General features: G+C 43.0%; 1 protein-coding gene across 1 annotated transcript in view; it reads right to left on the bottom strand.

The window, feature by feature from the left end:
- Positions 1-22040, bottom strand: part of GRK1 (G protein-coupled receptor kinase 1) — a 39956-nt gene that overhangs the window by 7337 nt on the left and 10579 nt on the right. The window contains exons 2-5 of the mRNA XM_068268105.1: positions 18533-18660; positions 14962-15119; positions 3918-4001; positions 775-899 (exon numbers count right to left, since the gene is read on the bottom strand). Of these exons, the coding sequence (XP_068124206.1) occupies positions 775-899; positions 3918-4001; positions 14962-15119; positions 18533-18660 (495 nt within the window). The remainder of the gene's footprint in view (positions 1-774; positions 900-3917; positions 4002-14961; positions 15120-18532; positions 18661-22040) is intronic.

Below are 22040 nucleotides of genomic sequence, written 5' to 3'. Positions count from 1 at the left end.
AATGATCAATTGTATAGAAAATGTAAAATATTTTTTTCCATTGAGATAACATAATTGATCTTTCTGAATGTTTCATAAATATCTGATTGGATGTGTTTACAAAATTTACATTTTCAGAAAAATGAGTCATACTTGTATGGTATGTTAATTTGTTTTTTTCATATTATTCAATCAAATGGATTTCTCTATAAAAATAAAAACAATTAAATCATATATGTCTACGTTAAGAGTTGCAAGGCTCACAGTATTAAATAAATCAGTCATCAAAAGCACTCAATATATTCATTTTTGGTTTGGTTGAAAAAAGACATTCGTCCATTAAGTCCAACAAGAAAAAAATAAAATAAAATAAAATAATAAATAAATAAAACACCATCCTGAACCTGAACATATCCCAGTTGATCCAGGGGAAGGCAAAAAACCTTACAAGGCCTCAGCCAATTAGCCTTAAAAGGGAAAAATTCCTTCCTGACTCCAGATGGCAGTCAGATAAATCCCTGGATCACCTCTCCCGGGAATTACCTTATAATTATAGCCGTGGATGTCCTTCAATGCAAGGAAAGCATCCATGCCCTCTTTAAATGCAGATATAGAGTTTGACATAACTCCTTCCTGAGATAAGATGTTCCAGATTTTAACCACTATCACTGTGAAGGACCCCTTTCTAAACAGATGGCAAACACTTTTTCCTCCACTTGTAAATCATGTCCCCTTGTCTGTCTTCCTACGTTGCAATATTCAACCTGAATATTTTTAGAGGAAAATATGAATTACCTTCTCTCCTCGACTTCGGAATGGGCCACGTGCAGCAATCATCTCATACACAGTTACGCCCAAAGAAAAATAGTCCACTGCAAAATCATATTCTTCTCCATTTAGTAGTTCGGGAGCCATAAATCCTATTAGATAATTTGATGTGATTATTCAGCAAACTTTTAAATATTGGCAATTACGGACAGTACAGAGAGATTACTTGTATGGCTAAAGGCTCATACATGCGTGCAACTTAATGCAAAACCAACCACACAATATGATCAGCCTCAAAACTTGTTGTTTACATTACAACTACGTACACACGCACTGATCAACTAAACAACCAACTTATTTAAATATTTAAATACTGTGTGCGCACCAACAAGTCCACATTCAAAAACAAAAAAGTCGTGCAAACTAAATGAGCACACGTGGCCAACCTGCAAAATTTGTGGGCAGGTTGTTCCTCGGGTTGGATTGTGCAAACCGCCTGTCATCAGTTAGACGTCTGGGGCTTGATTCACTTAGACAAATAGCATGCTTTATCAAAGTTAACACACCTTATCAGAGTAGCATAGTGAGCGCTACGAACCCACAGGGGCTCAGGCCAGGACGAGTGGAGATCTTGTCATTGCCAATTAGCAGGCATAAGTTCGTAGCACTATCTATGCTACTCTGATAAGGCATGTTAACTTTGATAAGGCATGTTATCAATGATAAGGCATGCTATTTGTCTTAGCGAATCAAGCCCCTTATCTGTTGCCAGCGTACACACACCCAACTATCATCCAACAGACCAAGTTTAGATGATAGAAGGGCGGAATAGTTGCACGTGTGTACAAGCCTTAACCTTCCTGGCGGTAACCCCGAACGTAGTTCGGGGTAAGCCGCGCAGGAGTTTTTCTCCGGCCCTGCTCGGCCGATTTTCGTAATTTTTTTTTTGCTGGATGCAGCTAGCACTTTGCTAGCTGCGCCAGCACACTGATCGCCGCCGCCCCACGCCCGATCACCGCTATCCGTTGCGGCGCGCGGGCCCCCCCCCCCCAGACCCAGTGCGCTGCCTGGCCAATCAGTGCCAGGCAGCGCCGAGGGGTGGATCGGGACTCCCAATGACGTCACGACATCGCTGACGTCGGTGACGTCATCCCTCCCCGTCGCCATGGCGAAGGGGGAAGCCCTCCAGGAAATCCCGTTCTTTGAACGGGATTTCCTGATCGGAGATCGCCGAAGGCGATCGAAGAGGGCGGGGGGATGCCGCTGAGCAGCGGCTATCATGTAGCGAGCCCTGGGCTCGCTACATGATTTAAAAAAAAAACTGCCGCGCTGCCTCCTGGCGGAATTTTTCATACCGCCAGGAGGGTTAAGATCAACAATGCAGTGACACATTCCACCCGTTGAACATCCTTTGCTTACAAACAAGACAGCACAGCGCCACTATTATTATTTTAACATCAATAAACCCATAGCCCACAAATCCCTGCAGCCGTGCCCAGCAGTGTGTGTGTGTGTGTGTGTGTGCGTGCGTGCGTGCGTGCGTGTGTGTGCTAGCTACAGAGATTCTGATGTATACTTGCATCTCTGCAAGTGCAGGCATGCATCCCGCAAGATGCGCGCTGGATTAGTGGAAACTGGCCTTAACATTAAGCCAGTGATTCAAATGGTATGGAACAGAAAGGATCAGCAACACCGTCAAGCATGTAACACTGCCTTCAATATTACTCTTATGCCAGGATTCCTTTAAAGGACACCCAAGGTGAAAATAGACTGATAAGATAAACAATTGCATAGATCCTCCTTCTCCTAGAACTTTTTTAGATACCCACAGTTATATTTTATATTTAAATCTACTTTTTACGTTTTTGCTGTTTTATTGCTTTTGCTCAATGACACATTCATTGAAGTTTGCCAGAGCTAAAATCTATGAACCATTGATCCTTTTTATCTTTTTCCTGCTCTGAGAAGCCATTTTCTGCTAGGAAAGTGTTTTATGACTGTAATTCCTTATCACTTAGATAAAAACAAGGAACACCAAGAGCCCCAATAGTGTAATATGTACTGGTAAACTGGTTACTAGATAGAGTAAATATTAATACTCACAAACCAGGGCTACCATTAGGCAACCACTGTAAAGGCAGGTGGGGAGATTTTCCTGACCCCACTCAGGTATATGAAGTCACTCTCTGTAGATGAGAAAAAAGGGGGTTCAACCCTCCACCCAGGGTGGACTCAATATTATGCAGGAGAACAGAGGCGCCAAAAGGATAAAAGGAAGCTAAATGAGCTTAAAAACCAAATTCTTGGTAAATAGAGGAGGTAGTGGTGGACTTACCTCCTCCAAGTAGACACACAACAACTGTAGTAAAGACAGTCAATATATTTTATTTATGAACTCCAAATATGCAACGCGTTTCACAGGTTTGATCCCGCTTCATCAGGCAATAACAACGGAGCAATAGCATATGTGGTCAGTAGAAGAGCCAGGCACCAGTAGACAGAGGTGCCTGGCTCTTCTACTGACCACATATGCTATTGCTCCGTTGTTATTGCCTGATGAAGCGGGATCAAACCTGTGAAACGCGTTGCATATTTGGAGTTCATAAATAAAATATATTGACTGTTTTTACTACAGTCGTTGTGTGTCTACTTGGAGGAGGTAAGTCCACCACTACCTCCTCTATTTACCAAGAATTTGGTTTTTCAGCTCATTTAGCTTCCTTTTATCCTTTTGGCGCCTCTGTTCTCCTGCATAATCCTTATCACTTAGGGTCACACTGTAGTCTAACCCAATCCTGACTCAGACAGGAAATGCCACTTACATACCTGATTTTTAAACATTTCAGGCAGAGAAAGAAAAAAAGGAACACAGCATAGTTATTAGTGGCTAGGCACTGTACATACACATGTCTATCTCATCATTTCATATATCACCACAGGTATCCTTTAACTGCTCATTTACAATAACAACATTTCTATAGGGCTTTTCTCCCATAGGACTCAAAGCTCTTAGGCTCTCTCAGACTCAGTAATTGGTAGTAGGATGAAGTATTAACACAGAGTATTAACACATTTCAATTAATAATAATAAGTATTAACACATTTCAATTAATAATGCATTTTTAATGCAGTAGTGCAGCTAAATAAACAGCCATCTATTTCCTGCATACCTGGAGTTCCAGCATAGCCCTTGATCTTGTTTTTCTTCTCCTTCAGCTCAACAGCAAGCCCAAGGTCAGAGATTCGAACATTTCCTGAACAGTAAACACAGACTTTGTTTTATGAGACATTTAATACCTGTTTCTTTATCAGCTAAAACCATCACAGTCAAAATCATTAGAAATGGATAAGTAATTTCTGTGAAAAACTCAGGCTCAGTCACTGCTTATTTGGGAATTTTAGTAGTACACAGGGGCGTAACTACAGGGGGACAGCCCAAGCAACTGCAGGGGGGCCCGGAGCTGTAAGGGGTGCCCAGCTACTACTTCATTCCCACAGGTTAGGTGTTTTCATGGCTACACTTGTTATGGGCGTGAAGATTACGATGTCTACACTAGTTTTATGACCTTTACAAGATAAACCCCCAGGCTGCGAGGGTCACCGGGGGTACACAAGGGAAGGGGTGGGAACATGGGGAGAGCATCACAGTTTTGATGGGGCTCCATGATTTATAGTGACACCACTAGTGGTACATAGTGATGACTATGTAATTCAGTATATAATTTATATATTTCCATCTAAAATAAACAATACATAATACAGAGAGGAAAATAAGTATTTGATCACCTGCTGATTTTGCTTGTTTGCCTTCAGACCCAGAAATGACCAGTCTATAATTGTAATGGCACGCTTATTATAGCTGTGAGAGACAGAACAACAGAAAAACACCCAAAAACCTAGTGTCCAAAAGTCAGAGCTTGATGTGCATTGTAATGAGTGAAATAAGTATTTGATCCCCTATCAAAAGATGACTTAGTACTTGGTTGGCAATCAGATCAGATATTTCTCGTAGTTGGCCACCAGGTTTGCACACATCTCGGGAGGCATTTTGACCCACTCTCCTTTGCTGACCCTCTCCAAGTCAGTATGGTTTCAAGGCTGATGTTTGGCAACTTGAAACATCAGCTCCCTCCACAGATTTTCTCTTGGATTCAGGTCTGGAGACTAGCTTGGCAACTCCAGGACCTTCATGTGCTTCTACTTGAGCCACTCCTTTGTTGCCTTGGTCAGGTGTTTTGAGTCATTGTCATTCCAGAATACACATCCACGATCCATTTTCAATGCCCTGGCTAAAAGGAAGGATGTACTCACCAAAGATTTGACATGGCCTCGTCCATTGTACCTTTGGTGCGGTGAAGACAGTTAACCCTTCACACACTTACATGCAAATGTTCATACAAATGCATTCACAGAAACCAATCATCCAGGAATCACTGCTATCCCTACAGCTGGGTTAAAAGCTGGAGGAGTATTAGTACAAAAGCATATATTTTCTTGCATAGTCACCTACACCATGAAGAGTTACCCTAGTATTCGTAGATGTCCTAACTCTGGCCATGTAACATGCACAGTGCAGACATGAAAACTTTAATTGTATCAAATCTATCTAAAGATTAGGAGCACATATCCTGACGTCCTCTCCTGGGACAGATAGTGCATCAAACTAATCGTACAAGGGAGCAAACAAAATATATGAATGTGCACCATACATAAGCATAAGCTGTGTGCGTACTGACAATGGACATAGGCAGGGGAAGGAGGGAGTACACTGGATTAAACCCTGGCCACAAGGGCAAGTTACAGGAAAAAAACACATAAATCCAGGCACATTGCCTCAAGTTAGGACATTGAAATAAGTTATCAGGGAGGTGCTTAAATCCAGTGCACTCCCTCCAAGCTTGCTTTTCATCAAAAACAAATACAGGTTTTAAAAAGCATGATATATTTAGTGTATGCTGGTATATGAAAGCAGTTTGTACAAGTAGACTTTCAGGGCTCGTTCACATCTAGGGTGTTTTTGGCCTTTCTTCAAGCACAGGCAATTTTCAAAATCGTCCACAAAACGCTTGTGCAATGATTCTCTATGAAAAGGTTCATATCAACGCATTTCGTCCGCTTTGCGCTCAACAAAGCGATGCCTGCACCATTTTTGGGGTGATTTTGCTCTAATGGAAGGTATAGGAAGAGCATTAAACGCTCACAAAATCCTTTTGCGTGACGATTGTGTTCGCTATTTTAACAATAAATACATTGTATTTATTATTTTCCGGGTCAAAGATTCCTGACTTGCATCAGGGAGTGAATTAAAAAATCCCTCTGCAAAAGTGCTTTAGAAAAGCGCTTTTTTAAAAACACAGTGCTCAGGCAAGCACTGGGAGGCGCTAAAGAAATTTGCACACAAAATCGAATTTGCGAATTCGATTTTAGATGTGAACAGAGCCTCAATGTGAGTGCATCCAAATAGCAATGATGAAAGTAATTCAGCCAATGAAATGAGTAATTTTCCATCAAGCAGCGAGTTCTTATCATGCTTATTTCTGAACCAGGTACTCAAGTCATAGGCAGAGAGTGTTCAAATATTAGCATTACATTTAAAGGGTGCTGACACATACAGTACATATTTTGAAAAAGCTTTAAAATGCCCCACACAGATTGGTGATATATTTTGTGGCAATTTGTAGCCTTTTAATGCTTCCATTTGGGTTAAATTCACAGTGGTCCGTTGCAGTGCTGTGTAACAGCCGCATTGTAAGGCAGATTGTTGCACTGCAACGCCTATGCTTTGTTCACGGTGTTTACAGTACAGTCTAACACCGTGCGGCATCCAAGCACACTGCATGCAGTGCGTTACACATGCATTAACAGTGACAGTGAAGCATACTTTTCATTAACTGTATGCTTCAGTGTAACGCAACATGTGGGTAACACGTGGGGCTTGATTCACTAAAGCGTGATAACTGCTATCACAGCAGTTATCACGCGATCTGCCGGACGCGAAGGTTTGTGCACGTAAAGGCTTACGTTGCGTGATAAACGTACGTTGATTCACTAAAGCAGTTATCACGCTTTAGTGAATCAAGCTCGTGGTGTGACTTTCCCATTGCTTAGCATTGCATTGCTGCTTGTACGAGGAACGTAACACCCACTGTAAACCAAGCCTAATGGACTTTCCCATTGCTCTGAAAAGCTTCAACATTTTCAAAATGTTTTTAAGCCTGGTATTTTGTAATGCCTTTATGTGCTTATGTGATCTCAGTGAAAAAAAAAAACATTATACGCATAACAGCTACTGATAACTAAAAAGAATTCCCCTTAGGAGTGCAGAAATCAAGATATGTTACTATTTATATATGCTTACTGTGCTCTGGCAGGTTGATTGGATGTAAGGAAGCAATAAAATTACAGCCTCCAATTTAATGTGTAGAGTTTCAAATGTGATAATTGCGGAGCGCATGCACGGCACCAACGGAAGTGGATGCACTGATGCATGACTCTGTGCTTGGACTGCAGATAGGGCTTAATAAAGCACACCTCGGGTCCTTGACTCGGCTAAAAAGTTGCTACCCTGATACATATGGGAGCCAAGAGGCAGAAGAAAACCTCCCTGGGCTCCTCCACCAAGTTCGCCTCAAGCCCCTTGACAGAGCTGTTTGCAGCCTGCAGAAGTGGATCAGTGGCAGCCATGTTTTCATCCCCGGCCTGACAGCCCCTCCTAGACTGCCCCAAGAAACTGGCAGCATGTCGGACGGAGGACCTGTTAATCTCTTGCTGGATCAGGTGGCCCTCGTTTCCACTATACAACAAGTGTTCCGAACGGAACTGAATGGTTACCAGCATCAGTACCCAGATCCAAGACATTGGAACACAGGTGAAAGACCTGGAAATAGAAATTTGATGGCCTGTGGATGTTGTGGAGTATGACCACAATGTGACAGAGTGTCACAAGGACAAAATCACTGCCTTGGAAGGTAATCTGGAGGATTTTTAAAACAGGGCAAGGCATTCTAACATTACAATAAAAAGCTCCTGGAGTTAGCACCCAAACGACATAAGGCTTTCTGTGATTACAAAACATATGCTCAGACTTCATATGTCTTCAGAAGAAGCATATTACCTATACTTTCTGCCCACAGTAATTTAATAGCTAATATCTTACCTATCATATGTCCAACGCTCAAAAGAAGCATAGACGTGCAGTCAACCTAATTAAGAATACCCTACCATTGACTGTCATGGAGACGGTAACTGACCTTCATGGGTGTTATTTTATTATTATTATTATTATTTTATTATTATTATTTAGTATTTATATAGCGCCGACATCTTCCGCAGCGCTGTACAGAGTACATAGTCTAGTCACTAACTGTCCCTCAGAGGGGCTCACAATCTAGTCCCTACTATAGTCATATGTCTATGTATGTATCGTGTAGTGTATATATTGTAGTCTAGGGCCAATTTTTCAGGGGAAGCCAATTAACTTATCTGTCTGTTTTTGGGATGTGGGAGGAAACTGGAGTGCCCGGAGGAAACCCACGCAGAAACGGCGAGAGCATACAAACTCGTTGCAGATGTTGACTTGGCTGGGATTCGAACCAGGGACCCAGCGCTGCAAGGCGAGAGAGCTAACCACTACGCCACCGTGCTGCCCTATACGCCACTGTGCTGCCCTATTATCAAAGGCTTCCTCTTCAAATACAATATTTGCATTAATAATGCATATGTTCCATCTGATCAAGTCGTTAGAGTCTTCATACAAATTCTTCATACAAATGTCATGATATTCTTTTGGTGTGGGGAATTCAGCCTCACGCTAGAGGAATGCTTAAACAAATCAGTGTCTTCTCCTGACAAGGTACAACAATCTAAACTAAAGTTTGAGCTTGAAAATAATTTTCTTATTGATGCATGGAGGGAATTATATGTCTCTAAACAGGGGTGTACTTCTTTATACCCTGCTCACAGAACCTATTCTAACATAGATCATATTCTTACTAATACGTCAACGACTTCTACCCTTGTTTATGTCACATACCAGTAGCATGGTCAGACCATGACCTATTGCTTCTTTCAGCAGATCCTCAGTAACCGTTTAAACCATCATACAACTGGAGGCTCAGTGAAGCACTATTAACATCCACTAAAACCAGGATGGAAAAAGCTGAGGAACTCCAGTCATATTTTGCTCACAACAATACTGACAAAGTTATCCCTGACACCCTTTGGCTAGCCCCCAAGGGCTTTATTCAAGGTACCATGATTAAAATTGCCTCCCGTTGTAAAAAGTGCCATATGGAAGCTTTGGACAATTTATCTTTTAAACTACAACAGCTAGTCACCTTAAATCAAGTTCAACCAACTAGACACCTAACCCAAGCAATCAAACAAACTAAATTTCAGAATGACTCATTGCTAACATCGAAAAAGCACTTCAATGGAGAAGAGCCAAATTGTACAAACTTATGAATAAGCCCAAACTTATGAATAATGACAAATGGTTAACTTCTGGCCCAAGCAAGGATCAATCATATATATAAAGTTAGAACCGCTGATGGCAATTTGTCTTTTAATCCCAATAAAATACATGAAGCATTCCTTTCCTATTATAATAGCTTGTACAGTAAACCTCAACCCTATGACACACTGTTACAATCCTTACACCAGCCTAAAATAAATTAGGAAACGAGAGAGGAGCCTATTGGTAACATTACCTTGGCAGAAGTACTAGGAACCATTAAGGGCCTCAAATTAGGCAAAGGATTAGGCCCAGGTGGCTTTATCACCCTCTATTACAAAAAATAACATATCTTACTAGCCCCTTTCTAAACCAAATGTTAGCAATATATTGCTTAAAACCATCTTGTGCTCCAAGAATTTTTACAGGAGCAGATAACGCTCATTCGAAAACCTGACAAAGACACGCACAACATTAAGAACTATAGGCCCATATCTCTGCTTAACATGGATTACAAGATTTTAACTTCCATCATGGCCCAAAGAATTCATAATTGTCTCCTCTCCCTTATCCATAGAGACCAGGTCAGGTTTGCCCATTTCAACAGGCAATTGACAGTATAAAAAAAACACTCAACCTTATACAACACGCTAATGCGACCAAAAATCCGTTAATGATGATTTCACTTGCCACAGGAAGTAGTTATGGCAAATTCTATACCTGCATTTAATTGGGGCTTAGATGCTTTCCTTGTGTTGAAAGACATCTATGGCTACAATTACTAGGTAATGCCCAATGATGTTGATCCAGGGATTTGATCTGATTGCCATCTGGAGTCGGGAAGGAATTTTTGGGGCTAATTGGACCATGCTTTGTAAGGGTTTTTCGCCTTCCTCTGGATCAACCGGGATATGTGAGGGAGCAGGCTGGTATTGTACTTTGTTCTCTGGTTGAACTCGATGGACATATGTCTTTTTTCAACCCAAATAACTATGTAACTATGTAACATAGAAAAGGCTTTAGACAGTCTCTCTTGGCAATTTATGTTTCAGACCCTCTCCCGTCTTGATATCCATGGTACTTTTGTGAATGTTATCTCTCATCTCTAATGAAAAACCCCAGGTTCCCTAAAATCCCCAAATACATTTTGTGTACTCATTTTCCATCTGTGGATTTGTATCCACATCATTCAGATTTTTGTACTCTTTAAGGCCTGGTGCACACCGAGCGGTTTTTGAAGCATTCCGCAAACCGCACCAGCCTGTGAAAACGCTTGGCTAATGTATTTCAATGGGATGGTGCACACCAGCGGTTTGAGGTTTTTTAGCAAACCGCAAACGTGGGTCCTACAGCACTTTTGCAGTTTGCAGATGCTTTTTTGCCTCAATGTAACGTATAGGAAAACTCGAACTGCTCTGAAAAACGCTAGATCAGAGCTGTTTTCCAGGAGTTTTTGTTACATTATCTGGTCAGTAACAGCTTCGCTGTAACAATATATGAAATCTGCTACACAAAAATGCTCCAAAAAAACGCTAGGAATGTTTAGAAAACCTCTCTAAACATGCCTAGAATCACTCTGAAATCTGCTTCAAAAACCTCTAGCGTTTTGCAGATCTACTAGCAGTTTTGGTGTGCACTGGGCCTTATATGCGTTTTAAAAAAAAAAGATTGAAAATGAATAGGATAATTGATAAACATATTGTTCTCATGCAATCTTTGAAAGTTATATATAAACATGGTGGATTGATGTTATCTTTAATAGTATGATAATCCACAAAGCCAGTATTTGTTCCAGTTTGTTATTAATTTGTGTCTATTCAAACTATGTGAGTCCTGTTATGTTTTCAGTACACATTCTTAATAATTTTGTATAGGATAAAAAGAAATTTACACATAGAAAAAACAATGTTGGCACTATACCCCATTAGCTTTATGTAACTGCACAAATTGGCATGCACAAGCACATAGTGTTGGTGCATGCACAATAAAATGCTCCAGTGAACACTCCATGCAATAAGATGCATATTAGGCATTGCAGAACTGCATCTATGTTCCATCATGGCATCAGTCTAGCATTCTAATGTCAGGCAGCTTCAGTGTGTGCTTGGATCTCTGATCATTACCATATTGACCCAGCTTGTTGATGTGCTCTGATCTTCTGCTCTTGATACTAACCTTAGCCTGACCTGACTTCTGCATCCTGGGTAGTCCCATGTCACTTGCCAGTTACTACCATAACATCAAGTCAAACCAAAGACAAGCAGGTCTCTGAACATTTGAATGTGCTAGAAAATCTTTGCAAGCAGATCACAGAGCTGTGCATCTCCAGTTGAGAAGTCAGGCAGGTCTTTTTTAGCTTGTGAATAGATTACCATTCTCTCTCAAAGTGCCTTCTGTATCGATATCTTAACCAACTTCTATATTGTCTACATTTCCACCTCCTGAACACAATCCACCCCCCCCCCCCCCTCCTTACTGACTGGTTCTCAGAGGGCTGCAGTAAGGTTGAGTCTCTCTATACAACTTACTCTCATGAGATAATTTAAGTTGAAAATGTTGATTCTCTTCTCCAAATAGACCAATCAAGCTGGTTTGACACCTGCCTTGACCCTTGCAAAACATGCAGATTAAGCTTGTTTGCTGCTTGCTGCGGATATGGACCAAGCCTGTTTACCTCTCGCTTACAGTAGACTCTTTCCTATACACACTAATTTACAAATATATTTCAATTCTTCCACTGTTCCAGCCTTTGTTCATGCATTGTGTCACCTCCATGATCTCCTTCCTTCAGCCTGTTCACCATCTGGTATCAGAGGGACAAAACCTCAGAGTCCATGGCAGCTAAGTAGTCACCCGCTAGTTCTGGTGAAGCAAACATTGGGACCACCACATGTGAGTCTTTGGCAGCAACGTGGCCTGGTGCCCACAAATAAAAGGATTGTTGTAAGAGATTGCGGAGAAGCCGCCGCGCAGACTGGCGGCGAGGTGGCTGATTCCGCGTCCAGCGGAATGCATGCAGTAGCGTGCATCTGAGGTTGCTGGGCCTGTTAGTGAACACAGACTGAGGAATATGCGCGCGCAGGGAGGCAGAACCTTTATTCCAAACGAGGAGGGATCAGCTGACCAGGTTGGTCAGCTGATCCCAGAACTAGTGGCCATTGGTTGATCAGCGGTGGGTGGCGCCGGAGAGCGCTGCACTATATATACCTTTTGCTGGTCAGTCTCAAGTTGTCTGCCGCTGTGAACACTTACGTGAAAGCACTCAGACCATAGTCCGATCCCACAGTGTGTTTGAACCAGGAGGTCCTGGGAATTCACACTGAGCCAGATTACTTCTGTATTATCATTGTGTTATACTTCAGACTAGTTCCAGGGTGTCGAGACCACGGACCTCACACCCAAGACTAGGGATTCTGTGTTATCATTGTGTTATACTTCAGACTAGTTCCAGGGTGTCGAGACCACGGACCTCACACCCAAGACTAGGGATTCTGTGTTATCATTGTGTCATACTTCAGACTAGTTCCAGGGTGTCGAGACCACGGACCTCACACCCAAGACTAGGGATTCTGTGTTATCATTGTGTTATACTTCAGACTAGTTCCAGGGTGTCGAGACCACGGACCTCACACCCAAGACTAGGGATTCTGTGTTACCATCATATTATACTTCAGACTAGTTCCAGGGTGTAGAGACCACGGACCTCACACCCAAGACTAGGCATTGTTTGATATCGGTTATGACCTACTGCATTCTTGACTATCCCTCTGCTTTCTGGTTTGGTACCTACGCATATCTGATATCCTGTTGTCAATCCTGCCTGCCCCTGGTTTCCGAATCAGCCTTCTGTCTCTGTACCTTATCTGCCCGTGTGTTGCCGACCTGGCCTGCCCGACCTTGAGAGCTATCCCTCTCCATTGAGAGATTAGTCTCCAGACCTGCTTGTGACGCCCACCTTCTAGGTGTCACTTAGCCTCAGGGCCTTTCGGCTATTCAGCCTGGGGCTCCACCCCTTTAGACGTCTCAGGCTGCTGAAAGGTCTTTTGCACTTATCTGAGGGAGGTAACTCCCATACGGCCAAAGACCACCTGCTCCTCGGGTGGTCCCACTCAAAGTCATTACTGTTGCACCAAACACTCACATTACATAGGTGTCCAGAGGTTAGCTATATCTGTATTATTGGTGATTCTGCAGATCATTAATAATCAGGTATATACCGTATTTCGCGCCGTATAAGACGCTCCGGAATATAAGACGCACCCAGGTTTAGAGAGCGAAAACCAGGAAAAAAAAAATACTAAACCTGGTGCGTCCATATTCCAGGAGCGTCTTGTACATATCCTTGTGTGTCCTCATGTGTGCTCCTGTGCCCCCTATTTCCTCATGTGTACTTCTGTGTGTCCTCCTGTGCCCCCATGTGTCCTCCTGTGCCCCCATGTGTCCTCCTGTGCCCCCATGTGTCCTTCTGTACCTCCCATGTGTCCTCCTGTGTGTCCTAATGTGCCCCCCATGTGTCCTTCTGTGCCCCCCATGTGTCCTGTGTCCTCATGTGCCCCCCCACGTGTCCTTCTGTGCCCCCCATGTGTCCTCCTGTGTGTCCTCATGTGTGCTCCTGTGCCCCTATATGTCCTCCTGTGCCCCCCATATGTCCTCCAGTGCCCCCCATACGTCCTCCAGTGCCCCCCATATGTCCTCTACCCCCCCCCCCCAGCCTTCCTTCCTCCCACCTGCGTCTCCTGGCCCCACCGGATGGAGTGTCAATAGCGGTGGCAACTTACCTTTGGGAGGCTCCTGCGCTGATCCTATATCATCGCGCTGCCCCCCGCTCGCCTCCTCTGCCTCCCCCCTCTGTATCTGGCCCCCCCGGGTGAATGAATAAGTATCGGCAGCTTACCTCCGCAGTGCGCCCGCGATGACTGCAGACGTCCGTCTTCCAGGCACTTCTCGCTCTAGTGGCCGGCTTGAACTGATGACGCGCAGTTCAAAGCCGGCCACTAGAGCGAGAAGTGCCTTGAAGCCGGACGTCTGCAGTCATCGCGGGCGCACTGCGGAGGTAAGCTGCCGATACTTATTCATTCACCCGGGGGGCCAGATACAGAGGGGGGAGGCAGAGGAGGCTAGCGGGGGGCAGCGCGATGATATAGGATCAGCGCAGGAGCCTGCCAAAGGTAAGTTGCCGCCGCTATTAACACTCCATCCGGGGGGGCCAGGAGACTCGGGCAGGCATGGGGATAGCAGGCAGGGAATCCCCAACATGGCGGTGGGTCGGCGGTTCGGAACGGCGGGCGTTATTAAGTTGGGGATTCCCTGCCTTTTCCGTATAAGATGCAGGGACTTTTTCTCCCCATTTTTGGGGGAGAAAAAGTGCGTCTTATACGGCGAAAAATACGGTATCTGTATTCTTGGTGATACTGCAGATCACCAATAATCAGATTCTCTCTGTGTGCTGACACCGATCGTTACAATTGTGCTTTCTATTTCATTTTCAGGAAGCCAGGTTGAGCTCCATGATCTGTTTCACAACTTTATTTGCATAGATAACAACTCTATTTTTTTAACAATTTCTGTACAGCAAATAGAAAGTGATTTCAGACAATTTCTTAGCAGAATCAGTTCTATATGTACCTACCGTATGTTGAATTCATCATGTCACATGTCACGCCAGATATGTTTTAAAATAGCTTTTGAACTGAGGTTTTAAAAGCTTTAACTCAAATGAGTTTATTAAACAAAAATAGATAAAATATAAGAAATATGGTTACCTTCATTATCTAATAGTACATTTTCTGGTTTCAGGTCCCGATAGATGATCCTGTTTTGATGTAAATGTTCCATGCCACAAATAATCTGAGCAGTGTAAAAACAGGCTCTTTGTTCTTCAATACCCGGATTTTCCTCATCAACATTGTAAATATGGAACCTTTGCAAAAAATTAATAAAAGTGATTATTTTGTTACACCAGTGATTAATATATAAGTGTGGAAATCTCCTCTTTATCCTGTTCTTGCAAGAAAAAAAAACTTACTAGGAGGAAAAAAATACATGTATTACTAGGATATTTTCTTCTATACAAATGACTGTATCTCTTGTCAAGATGAAAAATAGATTTAAGAGAACCCAAGCCAAAGCTCAGGTTCAGAAACAAGGGAAGCCTCTGGATATTAATGAGACTTTCCTCTGGGTCCTCTGCCACTCACCCAGCCCCTCCTGCTGATTGGGGCCCTGCTCCTATGCTGGCACAAGTGCAGCCATGCTGCAGCCACATACGCAGGGGTGTGCTGGTGAAGTAGCATGAAGCCAATTGTGCATGAGCAGCCATGCTGCAGCCATGCTGCAGCCACATAAGCAGGGGTGTGCTGGTGCAGTAGCATGAAGCCAATTGTGCATGAGCAGCTCTGGTTTGCTGTGCAGATATAACTGTATTTGCTCAGGCGCAGTGCAGTCATGCGCATGCTTGAAGAGGAGCGCAGCCTCAATTACAGTAGATTGCCGACCATCCCTTGTTGGTAAATTGTGGAGGATCAGTCCTCGGCGATGGGGAACGGAAGGACACAGAGGGAAGCCTCATTAGGATCCAGAGGCTTCCCTCTATTTAAGTATTTGATTTGGTACCCAAGCTTTGGCTCTGGTACACTTCACAATTTGGCACACAGTATATTACCCAGAATACTTTATGGATTAAGTATGTTTCTCAAGAAGCACCGGTGGGCACACCGACCTTGATGCATGAGTATTTTTGCATATTCTTATACTATACTTTTACAGGGCTAATTCACTATTGTTCAGTAACCTGTGTCTGAATTGCAATAGTTTACCACAACTCACTGAACACTTGATTCATAATTGCTAACATGAGATTTATCTCACAAGTCATGTGGGCCAGTGCAATAACACTCTGCACTACTCACCTTGTTTTCTGGCAGGGCTTTCTCAGCTCAGTTACTTCCAGTGAAAATTTGAAAATGCTGAGCAGAGTGGCCATTTCCCACTGGCGCTATGCTACCACCACCACCATCTATTATTGGAGCATGTACAAAGGTTTCCCTCAGTACCTCTTCCTGCAACCCTATGGTTGTCAGCACTCAGCGGCCAGCAACGGGGGAAGGTTTCTTTACATGGAAGGGATGGTAGCACATCATTCCATTCACGCACAAATCATCACCTTCCTTGGTGACGAGGATGACTTTATGATCCTCTTTCATACCCCAATGGCAGAGGAGCAATCAGATAAGTCCCTTAGCCACAGCTAATTGGGGCAGGGGTCTTCTACCACCTAGGTTTACATTGCATGGAATGTGTATCCATAAAGGTAAATCTGTTGGGCTCTGGGGATACTTGAACTTGGTACAGCCTGTTGCAATGAGTTTTAGGATTTAAAAAAAAAAAAGAAAACTGTTCCTAACATCCCGCATCATTAGGGCCCCGATTGAAGTCAACTGTGATGTAATTTCCTTCCTTACTCTTTTTGTTTTTTTATTGGCATCAATGTTTGTGTACATTTGACCACCCTCATCCCAGAGTTTACAGGCAATCTCACTGAGATCTATGCACAGGCAGACTGAACATAGGAATTTCTGTACGCAGGAGCGTACATTTGAAAAAGTTACGGTCATATTTGGGCGCGATTTATCGGCAAAATAAAAGTATTGCTAATTTAGAATTATCGATAAATAACGGTAATGTAAAATCATTAATTTCCAATTATTATTATTACCGTTTTAAAACAGATGGGAGTTCAAAATGAAAATATAACAACGTTAAATATCGTAATGTAATTCAACAATACAGCTTAACCCAACCCTACTCTCATACAGAACCCTCTCTAAGTTGTGTCTAACCATAACCACCCCCCTGTTGGTGCCTAACCCTAACCCCCCATGGTGGTGCCTAACTCTAACTATACTTAACCCTACTCTGAAACAGAACCCTCCCTGTACCTATCCCTAACCCCTAGACCCCATGGTGGTGCCTAACCCTAAAACTCCCCTGGTGGTGCCTAACTCTAACCACTCCCCTAGTGGTGCCTAACCTAACCACCCCCCTGGGAGTGCCTAACCCTAACCACCCCCCTGGTGCTGCCTAACCCTAACCACCCCCCTGGTGGTGCCTAACCCTAAAACTCCCCTGGTGGTGCCTAACCCTAACCATTCCCCTGGTGGTGCCTAGCCCTAAAACTCCTCTGGTGGTGCCTAACCCTAAAACTCCCCTCATGGTGCCTTACCCTAACTACCCCGCTGGTGGTGCCTGACCCTAACCACCCCCCAGGTGGTGCCTAACCCTAACCACTTCCCCTGCATAAATACCCTTCTACACATTCATTACATATCATGACCTATTATTGTAATTACATCATTACACATTTTTTTATCATAATGTCACATATATCAATATAATCCACATATATCGAGTGACATATATTAGTGACATTACATATATTGACCTATTATCGTAATTACATCATTACACGTATTTTTTTATATCGTAATGTCACATATCTCGATATAATACACATATATCAATATATTCATGACATTACATATAATGACCTATTATTCTAATTACATCATTACACATATTTTTTAATCGTAATGTCACATATATCAATATAATCCACATATATCGATATATTCGTGACATTACATATCATGACCTATTATCGTAATTACATCATTACACATTTTTTAATCATAATGTCACATATATCAATATAATTCACATATATCGATTTTATTAGTAAAATATCGTAATAAGCATACACAATATCAGACAATGAAAGCCTAGATTTAGTTTCACAAACCTCAATTTATTAATCGTACTTTATCGTTGTAGATAAAATTTCGATATTTCGCAACAGCACCCAAACATGTGCAAAGTTTAAAAAAAAAGTACAAAACCAATATTTAACATTGAAAAGATACCCGCGTCCAAATCTTTTAGCGCTATAATTAGCTGATGTGCCACAGGACAGCTGAGCAATGTGCATTGTTTAAAAGGAAATAAAATGCCAGCCTCCATATTCTTCTCACTTCAGGAGTTCTTGAAAGGACACCTGAAGTGAGAGGGATATGGAGGCCGCCATATTTATTTCCTTTTAAGCAATGCCAGTTGACTGGCATCCTGCTGATGTTTCATGCATCAGTAGTTTTTGAATTGCACCCTTGAAACAAGCATGTGGCAGAGTCTATGGCTAAAAGCATAAGAGGCAGAGGATCAGTAGGACAGCCAGGCATTGTGCATTGTTTAAAAGGGAATAAATATGTCAGCCTCCATATCACTCTCCCTTCAGGTGTCCTTTAATGTTCAATACATTGTGAAAAAAAGATTTGAACTCACCGTAGGTCACCTCCATTCATTATAGTCATAACTAAGCAGACCTCATTTCTTGTTTGGTATGCATAAGCCAGAGAGACAATGAATCTACTGTGAACTTTAGCAAGAATCTTTTTTTCCACCATGGCACCCTGTAAGCACAATACAAAATTTAGTGAGTCCACGGTTGTTATTTCTGTCATTACTTAAGGTACTGTAATCAATAATATGAATAATCATACCGCGGGATTTGGGAATGAAATAACACATTTGTAGAGCTGGACCACAAAGGCCACAAGGATTTCCTGCCCACAGTCTCAGGTGAAGCAGGCAGGATTAGGTACCACTTCTATGAGGCTTCATATGCTAAACAAAAACACACTTAAACAATCCTAAACAGTAATGGACTTTCTTCTATCTGTACAGTTATCTCCAGAGTCCTCCCTCTACTTTGTCATCCACACATTATTGTTTTTCCTGAGGTAGTTTGGTGACAGGATGCTTTCTCCATCCTCGACAGCAGGAATAACAAGCAGAATGGGCAAGACTGATCGAAACCAGTGCTGGGCAAAATTAGTAAAAAAAAATAAAATAAAGCAGATGCCCATATCAAGGATTTTGATAGGTTGCTCTGAGCTGCTCCTTTTCTACACCTGTTTTGCACCCAAATTGCCCCAGCTCTACTTGCACAGTGTAACAAGCATGGATCTGGCGGCTGCTGACTCGCAGGGGGGGTCTGCAGTCGCCTCTCTCCCTGGCTCTCAAGCGTTATCCGTTTCCTTGGCGTCTAGCACGCCGGGAACGATGTTATCTCCAGCTCATAGGGTTTCTGTCTCGCGTGGGCGCGCGCGGAGAAAGGACCTTTATGCGGGCAGAAGGCACGTTACGTCACTGATGACTCTCGCCGCGCCGATTGGCAGATTCCGTGGTGGGAGTGGCTGGAAGCGTGCCTCCGCTTCTTAAGCCTCCAGTCTTCATTCGTTCCCTGTCTGCTGTCGTGAATACTTTGTGTTAGCGCTCAGACCTTAGACTAGAGCCAGGTATTGTAACCAAGGACTTCACACCAAGACTAGGATTGTTGTTATTTTGTATTTGATTACCTGTGTATGATTCTGGCTATACCTCTGACCTTGCTTCCTGCTTAACGCTACTGTACTTCTGCCTATCTGATTAGTTGCTGAACTCTGCCTGATTACTGATTACTCTTCTGCCTCACGATTCTGTACTGATACTTACCTTTCTGTTGCCGAACCTAGCCTGTCTGACCTCTCTACTCACCAGTGGGCCCTCGACACTGGTGAGGTACTATTGTCTCACCAGCTTCTCTGGGGAGAAAGTTTCTTATTGCTCCATTAGTGACTGATAGCACCTTTCCAGCTCCTCTGGAAAGGTCTGATCAAGTCTATACAGTCACTTACTCTACTAGTACCTGGCCATCCCCTCTGGTGAAGGACTAGTCTGTATTCTCCTATTCTCTCACTGTTTGTACCTATTCCAGCCCTTTGGAAAGGTCTGTGCTAGTATATACAGTCAGTGTACTGATAGTACTTTACCAGCTCTTCTGGTAAAGTTCCTCTCTACTATTAAAGTTACGGTTGCACTAATACACAACTCTGTCAGTATCTCTACCAGCTATACTTGCATTATTGGTGATTCTGCAGATCACCACATAATCAGGTATAGTGTCTGTATTATTTGGTGATACTGCAGATCACCTATAATCAGACATCTGGGTTGCAGCACCCTACCGTTACACACAGGTTTTGATAACTCTGCTCACTGAGTGAAGCCAAGCTGGATTATGGCTACACAACCAACTGCTCCCCTGTTGTTGCCAAGCTCTCATTTTGCACTTTAGATGACCAGTTCAGCTTTTCCATTTTTAGCATGCCCCAAGATATTGCAGACTGAAGGTTTGCTAGAGACCTCAATCCATGAATTGTAATTAAAATATAATATTTTTGATTTAGAAAGATACTATTTTTTATTAAAGTAATAACTGTTTGTAATTATTGTTGGTGTTCGTAAAAAACAACAAAATCTCACTAAAACTGCATTAGGTATAAAACATATGTTTACCATACATGCTCTAACACAAATCTGACTATATAACTAAGGTACTGCTTTTAAACTGTGATAAAATTAAAAATGTGTTTACTTAAAATTAAACCAGTGGTAGACAAATGTGACCACCTATCCACAATAGCAAATGCTTGTAGATATACAATTATGAAAAGTACACTACATCATTGACAGTCAAAGAGTAAAGGGTAGTTAGCAAATCCTAGTTCCATGTCCTAATGCAATAATCTCAAGGATTAAGATATGCACAGTTGAACTGGGAACAGTATGATCTTGGCAGCATGCCGGCAGGGTTTAAGTATTAGGTAGGTTTGGAGAGGTTAGTATGATGGCTTTGGTTGGTGTTAAAGTTAAGCCTTGTACACACACTAGAAAGTTGTTAGCTGAGGTCAGGGCACCTTCTGCTGAGAATCTAGTGAGAGTGCAGAGGCTCCTGATTAGAGATGAGAGGGGGAAGGCCCCTGGCAGTATCGCAAAAAAAAAAAAATCCTCGAACTAAAATTAATCCTTTCAGGACTGGACGACTCTGGCCTCTTAAGGACCTGAGTCGTCCTTTCCCTATTGTGATCTGTGATTACTGTGAGTGGCTCACAGTAATCATGTGTTCAGGAGCCAATGAAATTGTCTCTGACCGAGATACGGAAGCTCTACTGTCACTAAGACAGCAAAGCAAGGGGGTGCAGTGACGGAAAAGCGGTGCGAACAGCAAGGATGGTGTGAGTGCTTGGCGGTGAATAATTGAAATATACGTCCTGTTAGAGCCGCAGAGCCACCAGCAAAACTTAGATTCCAACTACGTCAGTCTGGAAGCAGTTAATTTGCACATTCCATTAAAGGGACTCTGTATCGAAAAAAGGGCCCTGGGGGTACTTAACTCTGGAGGGGGAAGCCTCTGGATCCAGTTGAGGCTTCCCTGTCCTCTTCCGTCCCACGGTGGTCTCGCTGGGCCCCTTTGAAGCCAAAGCCAACAATTTGTCAGGCTGTGGCACAGTCACAGTAGTCCCTGCAATATTTACCTTCCCCGACTCCAGCACAGGCGCAGTAGCTGCTCCTGGCTCGGATCAGGCAGAAATAGCCAATCCCAGTTGGGTCTGCTCCACTGTGCAGGCACAGATGACTTGCGCCTGCGCAGTAGAGCGGATGAGACTGGGATCGGCTATTTCCACCTAATCCTGAGCCAAGAGCCGCTACTGTGCCTGCGCTGGAGCCGGGAAGGTAAATATTTACATGGCCGCTGTTCAGAGCGGCCCAGCGAGACCACCGTGGGACAGAGGAGGACGGGCGAAGCCTCAATCAGATCCAGAGGATTTCACCTCCTGAGGTAAGTACCCACCCCCACCCCAGCCTATTTTTTCAATACAGGTTTTCTTTAAAGTCAATGGGTGTTTTTTCTTCTTAATCAAACCACTTTATTGGTAATAAAGGTAAAAGATATACAGCAAAATACTAC

This window comes from Hyperolius riggenbachi, chromosome 2, assembly GCF_040937935.1.
Source record: "Hyperolius riggenbachi isolate aHypRig1 chromosome 2, aHypRig1.pri, whole genome shotgun sequence".
Lineage (NCBI taxonomy): Eukaryota > Metazoa > Chordata > Amphibia > Anura > Hyperoliidae > Hyperolius > Hyperolius riggenbachi.
Note: the sequence above shows the minus strand (reverse complement) of the source record. Positions and strands in the feature narration are given on the sequence as shown.